Source organism: Apaloderma vittatum, unplaced genomic scaffold (assembly GCF_000703405.1).
Source record: "Apaloderma vittatum isolate BGI_N311 unplaced genomic scaffold, ASM70340v1 scaffold4213, whole genome shotgun sequence".
Classification (NCBI taxonomy): Eukaryota; Metazoa; Chordata; class Aves; order Trogoniformes; family Trogonidae; genus Apaloderma; species Apaloderma vittatum.
In genome coordinates this window covers 26,610-43,233 of record NW_009708465.1, presented here as the reverse complement: position 1 = coordinate 43,233, position 16,624 = coordinate 26,610, and the positions used below count along the sequence as shown (strand labels likewise).

At 38.7% G+C, this 16,624-nt stretch overlaps 1 protein-coding gene across 1 annotated transcript in view; it reads left to right on the top strand.

Moving 5' to 3' along the window:
- Positions 1-16,624, top strand: part of LOC104271776 (cytoplasmic FMR1-interacting protein 1) — a gene marked incomplete at its 3' end in the record, with an annotated part of 43,873 nt that overhangs the window by 5,542 nt on the left and 21,707 nt on the right. Inside the window, exons 6-20 of the mRNA XM_009866559.1 lie at positions 59-155; positions 302-430; positions 1,626-1,730; positions 1,908-1,999; positions 3,460-3,577; positions 4,273-4,395; positions 6,928-7,053; positions 7,352-7,518; positions 8,949-9,096; positions 10,485-10,632; positions 12,356-12,512; positions 13,078-13,174; positions 13,526-13,602; positions 13,688-13,796; positions 14,363-14,482. Of these exons, the coding sequence (XP_009864861.1) occupies positions 59-155; positions 302-430; positions 1,626-1,730; positions 1,908-1,999; positions 3,460-3,577; positions 4,273-4,395; positions 6,928-7,053; positions 7,352-7,518; positions 8,949-9,096; positions 10,485-10,632; positions 12,356-12,512; positions 13,078-13,174; positions 13,526-13,602; positions 13,688-13,796; positions 14,363-14,482 (1,813 nt within the window). The remainder of the gene's footprint in view (positions 1-58; positions 156-301; positions 431-1,625; positions 1,731-1,907; positions 2,000-3,459; positions 3,578-4,272; positions 4,396-6,927; positions 7,054-7,351; positions 7,519-8,948; positions 9,097-10,484; positions 10,633-12,355; positions 12,513-13,077; positions 13,175-13,525; positions 13,603-13,687; positions 13,797-14,362; positions 14,483-16,624) is intronic.

Sequence of the window (16,624 nt, the reverse complement as noted above, 5' to 3'; positions counted from 1 at the left end):
GCTGAAAGAAAACACTGGGGTTTTTGTGTTGTTATTTTTTTTCCTTCTGTTTTCAAAGTGCTGCTCAGTTCTTGCGGAAAATGGCAGATCCTCAGTCCATTCAAGAATCCCAGAACCTCTCCATGTTCCTTGCCAACCATAACAAAATCACACAAGTAAGCTTCAAGTATCTTTTTGCAAAGTACTTAATGCTTTACAAAACTCTTGAAATCAAACTCTTCCAGTATGGTAGTAACTGTTAATTCACAGGAAGTATGTATAACTAGTTGACTAATAGCCTTTTTTTTTTTTTTCTCTCCAGTCTTTGCAGCAGCAGTTGGAGGTGATTGTTGGCTATGAAGAGCTGCTTGCAGATATTGTGAATTTGTGTGTGGACTACTATGAAAACAAAATGTATCTAACGCCCAGTGAGAAACATATGCTTTTGAAAGTAGGTTTCTTTTTGGTAGAAAATTGAAAAAGGGTGGTTGAGGCAGGACACAAATGTTTGAATTCCTGTTTGTTTGGTATTTTTGAAAAAAAAATCCAAATAACTCAATTGATTCCTCTATCTTTTTTTTAACTCCTTCACCATTGTCTTTTTATTTTGTTACGTTCTAAATCTATTTAGAAACTTTATAATCCATTTTTGGTTTTCATAAATTGAAGTTGACTGATTCACTTACAGCCTTGGTAGGAAACCAATTCCATGGAATTGTGTTTCTATGAAGTATAATGACAACAGAAGGGAAATACTGTGTTTTACTTTTAGATATTTGGCAAGTTTGTGTAAAAGGCTTTTGGAAGTATCAAGGTGGTTTTGATGTGTCAGATTTTGGGAAGAAGCGGCTTAAAATTAGGGTTACTGAGCAGGTAAGTTAGCTGGAATAATTACCTGTAGTAAGAGGGTGCTGGGCAACACGGTGTGATTGATATTGTCAGCTGCATGTCTTGCAGTGGAAAAAAAGGTGTAAAGTCAGAACTGAGACTTTGCCTTGGGACAAATATTTTGAGTATCTTCAGTGTTTAACTCCTGAACAGGTCTGTTTATTAGGAACAAACTGAAGCATCATGAAGCAACAAAACATAAAGTTGCTGATGCTCAGCTCTTGCTGTTGTAAATACTGAATTATAACTTTATGTTAATGAATAACTTGTACAAAATGTAATTAGGTATCTTTGGATGCTCCTGAGCTCCTGAGTGCTCAAGAGATAATTCAAAGATGTACCATAAAAGGCAAGAGCTTCGAGATGTTAGATCTAAACTTCTGTTACAGATCAATTTGTACATAAAGAATTTTAATAAAATGAAAATGAAAAAAAACCCCAAAGCCGTATAAAAATAGCCAGACTGTAGTTTCATTGAGTTTTTTTATATGGTAAAACTTTATACAAACAAGTAACATCTTCTAAGGATAACTGATCAGACTAATGTTAATGTAAAAGCTACTAATATACCCATAATAAAAGAATACCGCAGAAATGTATGTATTTGAAAATATGTTCTGTTTGAAGGAGGGTGGATGTTTCAGGACTGTGTTTTTAAAGTATTATTTTTTTAAAAGATAGGCAGAATGGTCTTACTGCAGCAGGTTTTTACCTCTGAGGTACTTTTGTGGAGAGGTTTGGTTTTTTTTCTTTTTCAGGTTATGGGCTTTGGATTGTACCTGATGGATGGAAGCGTCAGTAACATCTATAAGCTGGATGCAAAGAAAAGGATAAATTTAGCGAAGATAGACAAGTTCTTTAAGGTTGGTTAAGAGAGGTGTTTGTTAATACATAATTTTAAAGATAAATCCCCTGGCATTTCAGATATAATTAAAATAGAATAGGGATCACTTTGGACTTACATAAGGATAGATAATGGTTTCCTTTCACTAAGATTTGTGTTAATAATTTATCTAATCTGATTTATTCTCTGTGTACAGCAGTTGCAGGTTGTTCCACTCTTTGGTGACATGCAAATTGAACTTGCAAGATACATTAAGACCAGTGCCCATTATGAGGAAAATAAATCCAGGTAAGGGGAAGAAGAAAAAAAAAAAAAAGGTGGGAAACATCCGAGCTGGGGAAAGTCAGACCCTTGGAGTGTACTTCCATAATCACTCATTAGTCTGTGACAGTTCAATTTATCTAATCTGATTTATTCTCTGTGTACAGCAGTTGCAGGTTGTTCCACTCTTTGGTGACATGCAAATTGAACTTGCAAGATACATTAAGACCAGTGCCCATTATGAGGAAAATAAATCCAGGTAAGGGGAAGAAGAAAAAAACAAAAAAAAGATGGGAAACATCCGAGCTGGGGAAAGGCAGACCCTTGGAGTGTACGTCCATAATCACTCATTAGTCTCTGACAGTTCCCTTAATATTCCCTTAAATTTGCCTTAATCTGCTTTTTGGTGTGGGTATTTTACTATTAATATAACCACATAATAAATACAACTAAAGAAACAGGTTGTTTAAAGACTTTTCTATTCTGCTAGGCTCATTCTTGCATCCATGACATTTCGTATCACCTGGGTTGGAGGAAATTAATTTTATCTTACACTAATTTAATTTTTATTTTCTCCTTTAAATATTCTTCTTTAAAAGAAATGAAGGATTTTGCTAAGCAAGGTGAGCAGCATTAGTGCATGGGCGCATAGGCATGTGTATATTGTATATGGAGCAGCAACTCAGCTTGTCTCCCCCTCTTTTTTTTTTTGGCTAGGTATGCAGCACAGCAAAATGGCTGGAAAGTGCAGCCGGTTTTTACATAAATGGTTCCCTGTTTATGGTTATTGCTTTGTTTTAGTTAACATTTCCATGCTCCTCCAAGACCTTCCCTCCATGCAGTTACATGAATTTAGAATGTAGAGCTTTGCATTTTAATTATAAAAACCCACATAACCTGCATGTAATTGCTCAGAGCAAATCAACAGCAGTGAGCCAGCTGAGCTACTAAAAAATATGAGGCTACTTAACATGACATTCTTGGTAGCATGTCTTTTGTGTTCCTCTTGATAACATGATTATAGTATTTAATGCCTTTTTTTTATACCTGGGAGCCTGCACTAGGCTCTTTGTAGTTAAACAAGAATGACAAAAACCAAAATGAAGGTAGCTAGATGTGTCTTACAGCCTATGCTTATATTTCTGCCCTGCCTTTCGATACTTTTTGGTCCTCTCCCTAAGTGCATGCTCCTGAAGAGAGATGCCAGTTCGTATTGTGTAGCAGCAGCCTTTTAAAAAGTACAGAAAAGAATTTTTATTTTTTTAAGACTTAGAAGAAGCGCTGTTTGAACTCAGAAGGGCAAACCATCACTCATGGGCTGTGCAGGGTCAGAGGTAGAGGGTAAAGGTAGAGGAAGAGAGGAAAGGCCTCAAATAGAGAAGATTTTCTTTTTTTAAAGTCACACATTGTCGTTCTCTTTTGAAGTATCACTTGTACTGTTTATTGCCTAAACTGATTTAGGTGTGTTTTTTTGTCATCTGAAACAGGTGGACATGCACGTCTTCCAGCAGCAGTCCCCAGTACAATATATGTGAGCAGATGATCCAAATCAGAGAAGACCATATGCGTTTCATATCAGAACTGGCTCGTTACAGCAACAGTGAGGTGTGTGGGATTAGAGCTGCTCATGCAAATTTCATGTCACTGATTAACAGTTTTTGTTAAATATCTGAAGAGCAGGTAAACCTCAGGCTAGATAAATGGTGAAGTTTGAATCAAGAGAAGTTGGCTGCAGGGCTAGTACCCAGTCTCTACATGATATTTACGCTATTTAAATTTAAAATAATAATGATACATCATAAAACCTGCAATATTCTTCTGCATATATATATACACACACACACACAGAGATATATACTTCTTTCAGAGATATAGAAATTTTGACATGTCTCTTTTGGAATAGATTGTCGAGCCTTTACTCCAAATTGATGCTCATAGCAGTTTAAATGAAACTAAAAGTTAAGAGATAAGTAAAAAAAAAAAAGAAATGCACATATATATACAAGTATATATATACTGTGTATATAAATACCTTTATTATAGGTTCTATATTGTATATAATCACTACCTCAAATTCATCTTCCACAATATTTTGGTGATTAGAGATACCAGTTGTTTCCATTACTTGACCAATATCTGTGAAGTTTAACTACGTAAGTCTCTAGAAGAAAAAGCTGACGGTAATGCAGATGTCATTTTAATGCTTCCAAGAAATCCATGTCGAAATTGGCTATGGATGCTGCATACAGCGTGTTCTGATGTAGACTTGTTTTTGTTGTTGCTGTTTAATGATGTTCTAGGTGGTGACTGGATCTGGTCGACAGGAAGCTCAAAAGACAGATGCAGAGTATCGGAAGCTCTTTGATCTCTCTCTCCAAGGCCTGCAGCTTCTCTCCCAGTGGAGCGCATATATCATGGAAGTGGTATGTTACCTGGGGAATGAAACCAGATGAAAAGGAGGCAGCTTGGAGAAGTTCTGCTTTAATGGAATGAAAAATGCATGTTGTGCTGTGTTCCTTAATTACCTTCTTCCTTCACTCCTTTCCTGCTCCAAACCATGTTCTCAGAGGAAGGCTCATGAAATTCTTGGAGGCCAGGAGTAATGTTGCCACTTTGAGGATCCCGTAGCACGTGCAATCTCATACAGCACGTTCAGTTTGTACTTAATGGATAGGGGATCACCTGTGATCCTTGACCAGATGTTTTTATATTGCTCTTCATACATACATTATGTACACTAAGACTTTGTTGTTTTGCTGTAAATGTTAAAAATTATAATCTGTTTGAAATGTCCATGCAAACATGCAGTCGGTCGCACAGGAGGTGATAGAACAACTTCAACTATGTTTAGACACCTTCGCTTAGTAAATTGCACTGTGTACATTCTTAACCAAAGACACAAAAATGCATAGAAAGGCTCCCGTTAGCTTTAGATTAGGCTTTTAGTCAAAAGGAAACTAAATGTGGCAAAAGGAAAATTTGAGAGGAGATCACAGGATCACACAGAATCACAGAATGCTAGGGACTGGAAGGGACCTCGGAAGATCATCTAGTCCAATCCCCCCGCCGGAGCAGGACCACCTAGACGATGTTACACAGGAAGGCATCCAGGCGGGTTTTGAATGTCTCCAGAGAAGGACACTCCACCAACTCCCGGGGCAGCCTGTGCCAGTGCTCTGTTACCCTCACTGAGAAGAAGTTTCTTCTCAAATTTAGGTGGAACCTCTTGTGTTCCAGTTTAAACCCATTACCCCTTGTCCTACCATCGGTTGTCACCGAGAAGAGCCTTGCTCCATCCTCGTGACACTCACCCCTTACATATTTATAAACATTAATTAGGTCATCCCTCAGTCTCCTGATGAGGGAGGGGGAAGCAAAGAACTTGCAGAGTGGTTTCTCTTTCTTTTAATAATTTATTTTTAAAACAGATGCCGGTTAGAAGAATGACTGTGTGTTCTCCAATAAGAAACTGCTTAAGGCAGGAATTGATGAGGAGGATGCAGGAATCCTTCCTATGACTTAGATAAAAGCTACGTGTCCCACCGGCAGCAAAGCATGTTCTGGGAAGGGTTGAAGCAGGTGACGCATGCTGTGGGAGAGAAGCCAGGACCTGCTGCTCCTCTCGTGTCTGAGGCAGCATCAAGCCATTTGCACTGCCCGAACCCAGCATGGTCACAGTGGGCACAGCTGGAGACCCAGCTTGCTTTCTCTTCTGTATTTTTAACTGCCTCTCTTAAAAGCCAGTAGACGTCATGCTTTTTCCTGTATTATCCTATTCCTATTTAAATCAAAAGTGTATTTTGTGGTGAAAACCTTGTTCTCCTTTTCTCCTTCTTAAAGGAAGTTACTGTCATCTGTTTCTGGCCTCTGCAACTCCCAGACTTGCTTCTTTTATTTCTGTCATTGCAAATCACTGCATTCAGGCTCTTTCTTTGCACTGAAAATCTTCCTATTTTATTATATCTCTGTAGAAAGTCTCCCATTCTTAGCTCTGTTTTTATCCTCCTGGTTCCAGAACAAACTTTCTGTGGGGACCACAGCAGGATTTTTTGCTTATTACCACTGCTTTTCTTTCTCGTACTGATTTGTATGGATTCCCTAAGTACTTCTGATATCAGTTCATGTTCACCTTCTCCCTGTCCTCCTCCTGAAAATTTATTCTGATCTGGTGTATCCTACTTATTTACCTGTCTTCTGCATTTGCTCAGTATACATGAAGCTTGTTATATGCATCGTGTTCAGATAAAACGTTTCTGCATGTGTTTGATATTCAGCTTAACCCTGTCAGCTTAATGCCCTCCAAATACTTCATTTTTGTTTAGTAATTTTCCCAGTATCCACTCTGTAGGTTGCAGGGTGTAATGCTGTTCTTGCCACAGGTAAACTGGTGCAAATATTAATCCATTATGGTAGGCAAATTTATATTGCTCTCTAATCTAACGCTTATGCAAAGATAACATCAAGCAGGCCTTACTGTTTGCTGAACTTAATCTGTGAGAAAATTGAATTTGAATGTGACTAGGATTTTTCACAAGATGTACCCTGATGGATGTTTGATCAGCCTGACGCTGCTCAGGAACGTTTTGAGCTGTGTTTGTGGTGACTGAAAAGGCAGTATTTAAGAGAAATGCATGCTGTGCAGTTGATACTGTGACAGATAATACAGCTATTTCCACACCTTAAAATCTAGTAAACATAAAAATAACTGCCCCAAACCCAGAGGTTTCTAATTGTCTTTTGAATTCCAAATGTGAATATTTGGTTCCTCCTTTTGTGTGTTATACTTTGAGGCCTCTCATTGAATAGTACTAAATATTATCTTTCAGATAGTCTTGAAAATGCTAGACTATTTATTAAAGCATGTTATTTGTGTCCAGCTGTGTTTTGTGTTTCTCAGGGATTATTTTTTTCCCTCTTCATCTTTTTTTATCCCTATTTTCCTGTGTGAACTGCAGTATTCATGGAAGCTGGTACATCCAACTGACAAATATTCTAATAAAGATTGTCCTGACAATGCAGAAGAGTATGAAAGAGCAACAAGATACAATTATACTAGTGAGGAGAAGTTTGCGTTGGTTGAGGTAAGATAAATATATATTTTTTTTATTTTATTTTAGTAGGAATTTTCCAAAGAATTCTATACGAAGGAGAACGTTCTCTATAAACATTTTCTGTGCCCAGTGCAAAAGGACAGCATGCCCTGTGTTGACTCATGAAGAGCTTGTTTTCCTCCATTCCGTATGTAGGAGGAACACAGGAAAGCTATCCTTTATCTTTTGGAATTTGTTAATTCACCTTTTCTCGCTTTCTGTATTTAAAAGGGGCTTTTTGAACAATTTTACAGAAAAAATAAGAAAAAAGACTTTTTTTCTTTTGCAGGTGATTGCTATGATCAAAGGTCTTCAGGTGTTGATGGGAAGGATGGAGAGTGTTTTCAATCATGCCATTCGCCATACCATTTATGCAGCTCTTCAAGACTTTGCCCAGGTTACACTCAGAGAGCCTTTAAGACAAGCCATTAAAAAGAAGAAGAATGTCATTCAGAGGTAGAATTTTTGCTTTCATCCGCTCCTGCATTCTTTCCCCCCAAACATTACTGAATTTGTTGCAGAATTGTGCAGCTGTTACAAGTTTGCCTCTTTATGTCTGTACTCCCCTACTAGTCTATCTGATATGAATCCATACGATAGTCTAGCCATACGATTCCAGTGTTTTCTCTCCTTATGTCTCATGTTTGCATCCCACTCCATGGTTTTATCTTTGTCCCCTTAGCATCCTGCTTTTTTCCTCAGCTTCTGCTGCTTTTGGTTTATCAGCCTTACACTTCTCTTCCAAGTGCTCCATTTGCTCACGCTGGTGGCATTTCCAGACCTTATTTTTTTTGGTCCCTAATTGTTTGCTTTTAATCTTAACTTGTTTACCATTTGTTTACTCCCATGTTTCATTGCAGACCTCTTAGAGGTGAAAATCTTTGACTAATTAATCTACTGCTAAATGCTCTGACTGCCACAAAAATACCATCATAAGCTAAAAGAAGCCAATTACTCTAAATTTTCAGGTTTGCAGGGAAAGGCTTTTTGTCTCAGGGATTTTCATGAAAGAAGGAAGTATTACTTTCATACCTGCTCAGATTTGGGAGGAATTATTTGCTTATCATTCAGCACCCCACAAGATACGACTTGCCGTGTTTATGACAAGTATCTGAAGTCCAGTTCAGTATATGGAGCTAGAAGTGTGAAGCTGTTTGTATAAATTCCAGTTAAATTCTGGAGTTCTGCTGGAAACAGGAATTCTGCTGCTTTTTTTTTTTTTTTTTTATTTCAAGCCAGAATTGTCTCTCTTTAGTTCGATTAATAATCATAGAATCATAGAAAGTGTTGGGCTGGAAGAGGCCTTTAAAGATCCTCTAGTCCAACCTCCCCCTGCAGTGAGCAAGGACATCTTTGGATCAGGTTGCTCAGAGCCCCATCCAGCCTGACCTTCAATGTCTCCAGGGATGGATCCTCCACCACCTTTCTGGGCAACCTGTGCCAGTGTTTCACCACCCTCATTGTAAAGAACTTTTTTGTAACAGTCTGCTTTTTCTTGGTTGAATAATCTGCTTTTTGTGGATTAGGAGAACAAAACGGCTTGATGCACTTGCTAAGGATCCCAGAGGTGAATTCTCAACAAGTGACTTTTGTCTCTGGTGAACTAGTTTCAGAGGTCAGCTTTCTTCTGACAGCGAAGAAGGGCTCTGGACTATCCTTTCTGATAAACAGCGTGGAGTGCTCGTTTTGTGGATGTGGGCTTCCTGAAGTTGTCAGTGGAACTGTTTGCAGTCGCCCTGAGTCACACCCGAACACCTGAACTCCTGAGCGCTGCTGCAGGGCTTCTGTGCTTGGGGAAAGAAAAGAGCGCTTAAAAAAAAGCAAAATGTGTTCTCAGCGGTGCGCTTGGATGCGTCCTGCTCTGAAGCAGTGTGAATTGTGTTCAGTGTTTTGCAGGCCATCAGGAAGACAGTCTGTGACTGGGAAGCGGGTCATGAGCCGTTCAACGACCCGGCTCTGAGGGGAGAGAAGGACCCCAAAAGTGGTTTTGACATCAAAGTCCCAAGGCGTGCAGTGGGACCCTCCAGCACTCAGGTATTTTCCTGTCTGGTGGTTGTGATACCTCTCAACAGTTATTGCATGAAATGTTTTCTCTCTGGTCTGAACTGTTCAAAAAGTGCAGGTTTCGTTGTGGTGGTTTTTAATGCTAAAAATCTACTCTGATTTGATTTATATTTCCAAAATTATATGTACTTAACCAAAATCCTTTATCTGGGTTGCTGTCACTTTCTACTCTGATGCATAATTTTTCCAAGTGTTCAATCTCTTTAATTTGACTTCCTAGGAAGAAATATTTTCTCACTGAGCCTCTAATGCTTTTTTTAAAATAATATTTTTGATCTGTTTGAATTACGTCTTAACTGACTCCCATCCTTAGTATGGCTGTTGTGTTTGTTGGGGCTTTTTTTGTGTTAAATCTCATTATTCATTAGCTGTGTAGTTTTAAAATATGTTTAAAATATGAATAATTTGACCTCTGATGAGATCTCTCTCGCTGTTCAGTAATAAATGATAGAATTGCTCCCTAAAATCTACTTAATTGGCTGCTGCCACTAAAATGTGAGGCATTTCAAATGTTTTTTTCTGTGATAGTCGTTGAAATCTCATACCTAGATACTTGTTCTTGTTCCCTCCATATATTTATTTTTTTATTTTCTTTGTGGATTTGTTTGGAGAGTATATGGTCTGGTATTCATAGCTCATCTGAGAAAATGAGATACTGAGCACTTCAGGTGAAAAACTGAAGGCAACTGGTTTGCAGAGACAATCTTTTAATACCGAAAATCTGTGGAAAAGAGGACACGTACAAATAATAACCGTGGGTAGTCAAAAGTTGCTTAAATAGTAGTAAGATGGGTTTGGTGAAGATTGGTTTGAGAGTTAGAAAAAAATCAAGTTTTGATTTCTAATTTTCTGAGGGGAAAAAAAAAAATATCACCACCAGTGTGCTTCTCCTGTGCTTGGTGTATTTAAGGGCTTTGCTCCACTGGCTGCAATAGGCTGCTTAGGGTACGTGGTTCTGTCTGCTTTTTCCGCTCATGGGCTGGCAGACTCGTCTCTCTCACAGGAGGAAGGGAGCTCAGATATATCGATTTTAGATGCCCTTCTAAAATGGCTATGTATCAATTGATAATACTTGGAAATCTTTGTGAGGTCGTTTGATAAGCGGGTGGCTCTCTGAGCATCCTTTGAGACGAACGGGAACTTTTCCCTTTACTCGAGGGAGCACTGGATTGCAGTTATTTTTGTCTGAAGGAAGAAACCTTTCTGTACGTCCTCCTCTGCATGCCTGCTGCGCTGCTTTTCATTTTTAACAAACTAACACGTTTTCTCTGCTTCTGTTTCCCCTTTCCTTATTTACCCGTGTGTTTTTTATTAACGGATTCTCTCTCCCCTGCCTGCCCCTGTCTGTTGGTTTTTAGCTCTACATGGTTCGCACTATGACAGAGTCCTTAAACTCTGCCGAGCTGTTGAAGCAGCTCAAGTCTCTGGGACTGGAAAAGCTATTGCATGTGACACACAAGTTTCTGAGGCAGTCCTACACCTATCCGCCTCTTTTAAACTTTGGTGGTAAGACATTACTTATTACTTTTACTTGTCGTGGTGATGTGAACTATTCCACTGCCAACGGTCTGCTGCGGAGCGTGTCGGTGGAGGTCCCCTCGGCACGGGCAGGAGGCTGTGTCGGTGCGCAGGCTCGCGTCTCCTCTGTTCCTCTCGCCTCAAAGGCTTTTACCCACACGGTGCCAGTTCTCAGTTTTGAAGTGGAGCAGTCGCTTACTGATAGTAATTCTCAGTGTTGCTCGACTAATGTACCATGTGTATTTTCCCTTTTTCCCCCCCCCCTCCCTTTCCACCACAATTGTTTCCTTTAATGATACAGCTTTACATGGTGAGAACTATGTTAGAGTCCCTCATTGCTGACAAAAGTGGTTCCAAGAAAACCTTGAGAAGTAGCCTTGAGGGGCCCACCATATTGGACATAGAAAAATTCCATCGCGAGTCTTTCTTCTACACTCATTTGATAAATTTCAGTGGTAAGATATGTAGATGATCAGTGTCCAGCTTAGCATGTCCTAACACCTCTAACACGACCTGGAAAATGTTTCCGATTGCCTAAGTCAACTTACCTTTGGTTTATTTATCAAAAGCCTTGGTCTGTCCAAACTTTTTCTGAGATGTGATATTCAGTATTGTGGTGGGATTTTTATTTTGACTTGTTACAGATTTGTTTATAATGCATCAAATTTCATATCCTTACCTCCCTTTTTTTGTTGTTTTTAAGGCACATATTTATATAAACAAGGGACAGATAAGCCTATGCACATTGAAATTTTAAAAAGGATGTAGTTTTTGTGGTTTGGTTTTTTTGGGATTTTTGGGAGGGTTTTTTGTATTTGCTTTAAGTACAGAGGAAACAAATTCTCTGTTGTGGTAAATTTGATGTCATTTCACTACTCTTACTATTCAGTTAATTGTAATCGGAAACATGCTGTCCTAAAGAATTCACCTACTGACATTGAATGTTTCTAGTCTTTGTCATCACCATGCCGTGTTGTCTTCTGTTTTTGTTTTGCTGCCGGCTTCCTTTCCCCTCAGAGAAGGGGGAGACTGTTAATGTAAGTCATAACACCACCGGGGAACAGCACTTCAAAAGGTCTTTAGAAGATCTTAGCATAGAATGTTCGTCCCCGTTTTGGTTCAGAAGCCTTCTGCAAAAGAAGGCTTGTGCTGAGTGTTTTCTCACTGTGTGGGAAGCACACCTCTGCACCCTTGGCGGTGGCCTTAAAAGCTTTTTGTTTTAATTCCTCCTTCATGTGTCTGTCTGCCATTTGCTGCCCATCGAATCACGAGGACCGTATGGAGCGGTCTGAGGGACAGACGGTACCGGTGGATCTGGTACAAGTTTGTCTCCTTTGCCTGCTGCTTTCCAAGTTCAGCGTATGGCCTTCTCAGCCCCCAGCTGAGAAATTAAACTAGAAATCCCCCTTTACCTGGTGTACATAGTTTTTCTGTTTAACTGGTAGTCTCATCCACTTTCATGCTGTTTTTTTTTTTCTTTTTTTTTTTGTCCTGTAATAAGGCACCCTTTTGGGGCCAACATGGAGTTCAAAACTCTTTGAAAAAGTCCCGGGCTTTATGTTTTGAATTTGGTTTACGTATTTGGCCTATGTATAGCTCTGGTGACTCACGCCGGCTTTTTTTGTTTCGCATTGCATCATCAGAATGACAGTTGTATTGTTCCTGATGTATTTCTGCAAGAAGTCTAATTCTTCTTTATTTATTCTGAAAGAAACCCTGCAGCAGTGCTGTGATCTGTCTCAGCTGTGGTTCAGGGAATTCTTCTTAGAGCTGACCATGGGCAGAAGAATCCAGTTTCCCATTGAGATGTCCATGCCTTGGATTCTGACAGACCATATTTTGGAGACCAAAGAGGCATCAATGATGGAGTAAGACCTACTGGTGTTCTTCCACTGAGTGATTATTCTCAGTGATTGCCGTTCCTGATTATAATGTTGCTGCTTTAATTGGCTTTAACAAGCAGTCACTGAGAAAGAATTCTAAACCGTCATAAAATTTTCCTCTTACTCTTGTCAGTTTCCAGACTCTCAAAGTTTACTTTTGGAAGTGAATAATTGAAATACGAAACCTTTCATCTAAATATCATTGCAACAGCCAAATAGGTTGTTCCTTGAGTGACTTCTCCTTACTTACTCCTCAAATGTCAAATATAATACATAGTGGTAAAGGCACAGTTGCATTTTGATAGAAAGCTATACCTAGAAAACAAGTTTCAGACTGCAAACTTCCCTATATGATTTCTTGAACTGACTAAAGACTTCTTAAAGGAGAGATTGTGATACTTTTATATATAAAACTCAAAAATATCTTGTTTGCATGAACCAGATGTAGATTACAATATTGACTGGTTTACAACAGCTTGACTGCACCATCCTAAAGATCATAATTTCTATAGGCATGTAACTTGTGTTTTTTTAATTCTTTTTTATTCAGGTATGTTCTGTATTCTTTGGACCTTTATAATGACAGTGCTCATTATGCACTTACTAAATTTAAGAAGCAGTTCCTCTATGATGAGATTGAAGCAGAGGTAAAGTGACCTTACCTATTGGAGAAAAATAGTCTGCATCTGATTATGAAGATGATGCTAAAGGCCAAGACCTATTATAAGAGATTCAGGACAGTGGGATATAATAAACAGTCTGAGAAGGAAGATCAGAAGACAGATAACTGGTTGGGTGATATGTTGTAAGGAAACCTGTAGACCTGTGCAGAATGCCTCACATTAATGCCAAAAACTGAATGTCATCTTCAGTTGTGGTGGGAAATTTGGTTGCGTTAACTTTCCTAATTATGCTTGATAAACAGTGGGAGGTCTTGGATAAAAGTCCCTCTTTTAATTTAAAGTATATCTAAATGCACAATTTCTTTTCTCCACAAGGTAAACCTGTGTTTTGACCAATTTGTCTACAAGCTGGCAGACCAAATATTTGCGTACTACAAGATAATGGCTGGCAGGTAGCTATTTCAGTAGTGAGAACTTCTATTGATGCATTTCTGCTCTGCTTTGCTGTCTTTAAGCATTTTCTTCCTTTCTTAACAGCCTACTTCTGGATAAACGATTACGTTCAGAATGCAAGAACCAAGGAGCAACCATTCAGTTGCTACAGTCCAACCGCTACGAGACGCTGCTGAAACAGAGGCATGTCCAAGTGAGTCAACTTATACTCTGTCTTCAGTCTGCTCAGTTATTTTCCAGCGGTGTTGATTTGTGTAGGCATATAAAACTCTGTGCTTTGTGTTCCGTCATCTGAGGGGCATAACTGATGTTTGAGATCAGCTGGTTTTTGTCATATGAAGGAGTAATTAAGAAAAAAACCTTAAAAGATCCTGGGTTAATGCAAATATCTACTATGGTTAAGCAAACACGGGCCGAATAGGAATATCACGTAGTAGCGTTGTCCTCCCAGTAGTGTCTTTCACCGGTTTTGAATATGTTGTTGGCACAATGTCATGGAAGCATAAAATGCTGATGCAAAATAGTTAGATGAAAATGCACCATGTGATTTTACTTCATTTTGCGAGAAATGTAAATTGCAGTACCTTGTTTGTTCATGAATTTCTACATTTTGCCTATCTGCTTTGTTTCTGTGTGTTTGGATGGCCTGTTTGCCACGTGAGCATCTGTTAACCTGTGCAGTCTCGTCTTACAGTCCTTGTGCAGCTCATCTCAAAATTTGACTTTCCGTTCTAAACTTCATGGCATTTTTTTCTTTAGCTTCTTGGTAGGTCAATAGACCTGAACCGACTGATCACTCAGCGAATTTCAGCGGCCATGTACAGGTCCATGGAACTGGCAATCGGTCGATTTGAAAGCGAGGATTTGACTTCCATTGTGGTGAGTGTTGTGTAGCAGTTTTGCCAGAGCACTAACGCTGCAGTTCAGGTCTAGATGATCATTTTGTTTTGGCTTAAATGTATTCTAATTTCAATAATTTCTTTTATTTGCATTGAGAATGCTAAACATCTGACTTATTTTTTTTCTTCTCCCATTATAAGTCTATACTTGGTTTTTAATGGCAGAAGCAAAAACCTTTTCTCTGGCTTAGCTAAAAGTCTTCCAAGTATTCTCTCAGTGAATAGTTGTACAGTCACTTCTGTCAAGGGGAGGAGATGACTAACAGGCAAACTTGTTTTACCCTCAATCTTAGTGACATACGTATATAAATGGGAAATAATTTAAGCAGTCTTATTAGAAAAATAATAAAACTTTTCCTTCCGATGTTAGGGTGAAATCATACAATGCTACGATTGAAGTTTGTCTGCTTCACTAAGTCTAGACTCGCAAAACCTCTTACCAGAGAAGCAGCTTAGTCTTGTGGAAGGCATTCTTGTAGTCACCTTCAGCTACATCCTAAATTATACTTGTGGATCCTCTGTTGCCCTTATAGTACATCATGGACTTTAGTTCAGATGTGCTCTGATTTCTTCCTCCTCAGGCCTTAAACTGTGTCTCAGTTCAAACAGTGCTTTGGCCTGACCTCCCACAGTTCTCTGGAATGTGTTGCCAGATGTGGGTCTGGGCAAGTCCTCGTCCTTTTGAGACCGAGGATCTTTGTTATGTGCTTGCTCAGAAAAAAAAACCCAAACCTGCAGTAGCTGGGGGCCTTAGCAGTAAGCACCTGCAGAGAAGGCATATGCTAGAAGCCATAGGGAAAAAAGGAAAATAAGAAGTTTTGTGATTTAAATTTTTCTAAATGCCTCCTTCTGTCTGTGTTTATAGATAAATTGCAGACCAAAACAAAACACCTTTGTGCCTGGTAGAATCAAAGAGAGTTTATTTACCCAGGCAGCTTGGTTTTGTAGCATGACAGAAATGGTTTTTTTGTGGAGATCTGACTGTGGAAGAAGAGCATCTGTGTGATACTGAGGTGTCTTTTTGAGTTAGTTTACTGATTAAAATGATGAAAAAAATAGTTATTTCCAGACAGCATGGATTTGACAAGTAAATGTGCAGTCAGTGAGAAAAATATCAGACACATTCAGTTCTTCTGGAATGAAAGATAAATTAAAAGTTATGCAAGAAAGTTTTAACATTCATCTTCTCGTAATAAGTTTTTTACCAGTGAGATTTTGTCATGCAATTAACTACCTTGATTTAATTTCATTCTTTACTGGAAATAAATCAAATGCTGAGACCATAGAGCCTCTTGACTTTTCAGTGCTTGGTGCTATAACCTTCAAATCATTGAAACATAGTTTTTGTTTGTTACGTGCAGAATTTTCTTAGTGGCTAGCTGAACAGAAACTGCTGATAATATATGTTTCTTAGGTCAGAGGTTTCTCACTCTCTTTCATGAGTTAGAACGTGACAGGCCTAAGATGTTGTCCCTTCACCATGTTCTGTTTTTTTTTCTCTCTCTGTTTTTTTTTTTTAATGCAAAATAGTTTCTGCTGAAAACTGATTGGTTTCCTTAGCGAGAAGCTGATGCTGATAGCTTAATTAATCAGTAATTTCTGCCAGTTTTCAAGCTAAATTAATGAAATGAAGGTAGTTAAAAGACTTGAGCTATTTTTTTCCCCTCAGATTGTACACAATAGTGTGATAAGAATCATAGGGGTTCTTTTTCCTTAAAGAAATTGTTGCTCACAGGTTTGAAAATCATTTGAAACGCGGAGCAGTTAAATCTGACAGCACTGTATGAAGAGATGACCAGCAGTTTAACAAACAGCTAAACAAAGCCACTGGACATTGCTTCACTACGTCATTGCACAACGACCTTTAAAAGCAGTGCTTGGGGTTTTTGGACCAAGAGATTGTGTTCTTTGTTTGGGGTTTTCAGTGTCTCATAACAAAGATCAATTTATTTTAAAGATAATGTGGGAAACCATACTAGGGATTTCTTGTCAAGAGAAGAAACATTATGAAAGGCAGTGTTCATACGTAGATGTATGGTCTGCAGCCAATGATTTTGTAGATATCATCACAACACTTGTAAACATCTGCTCTGGTCTTTCATTACATCTTAGTACATTCTTC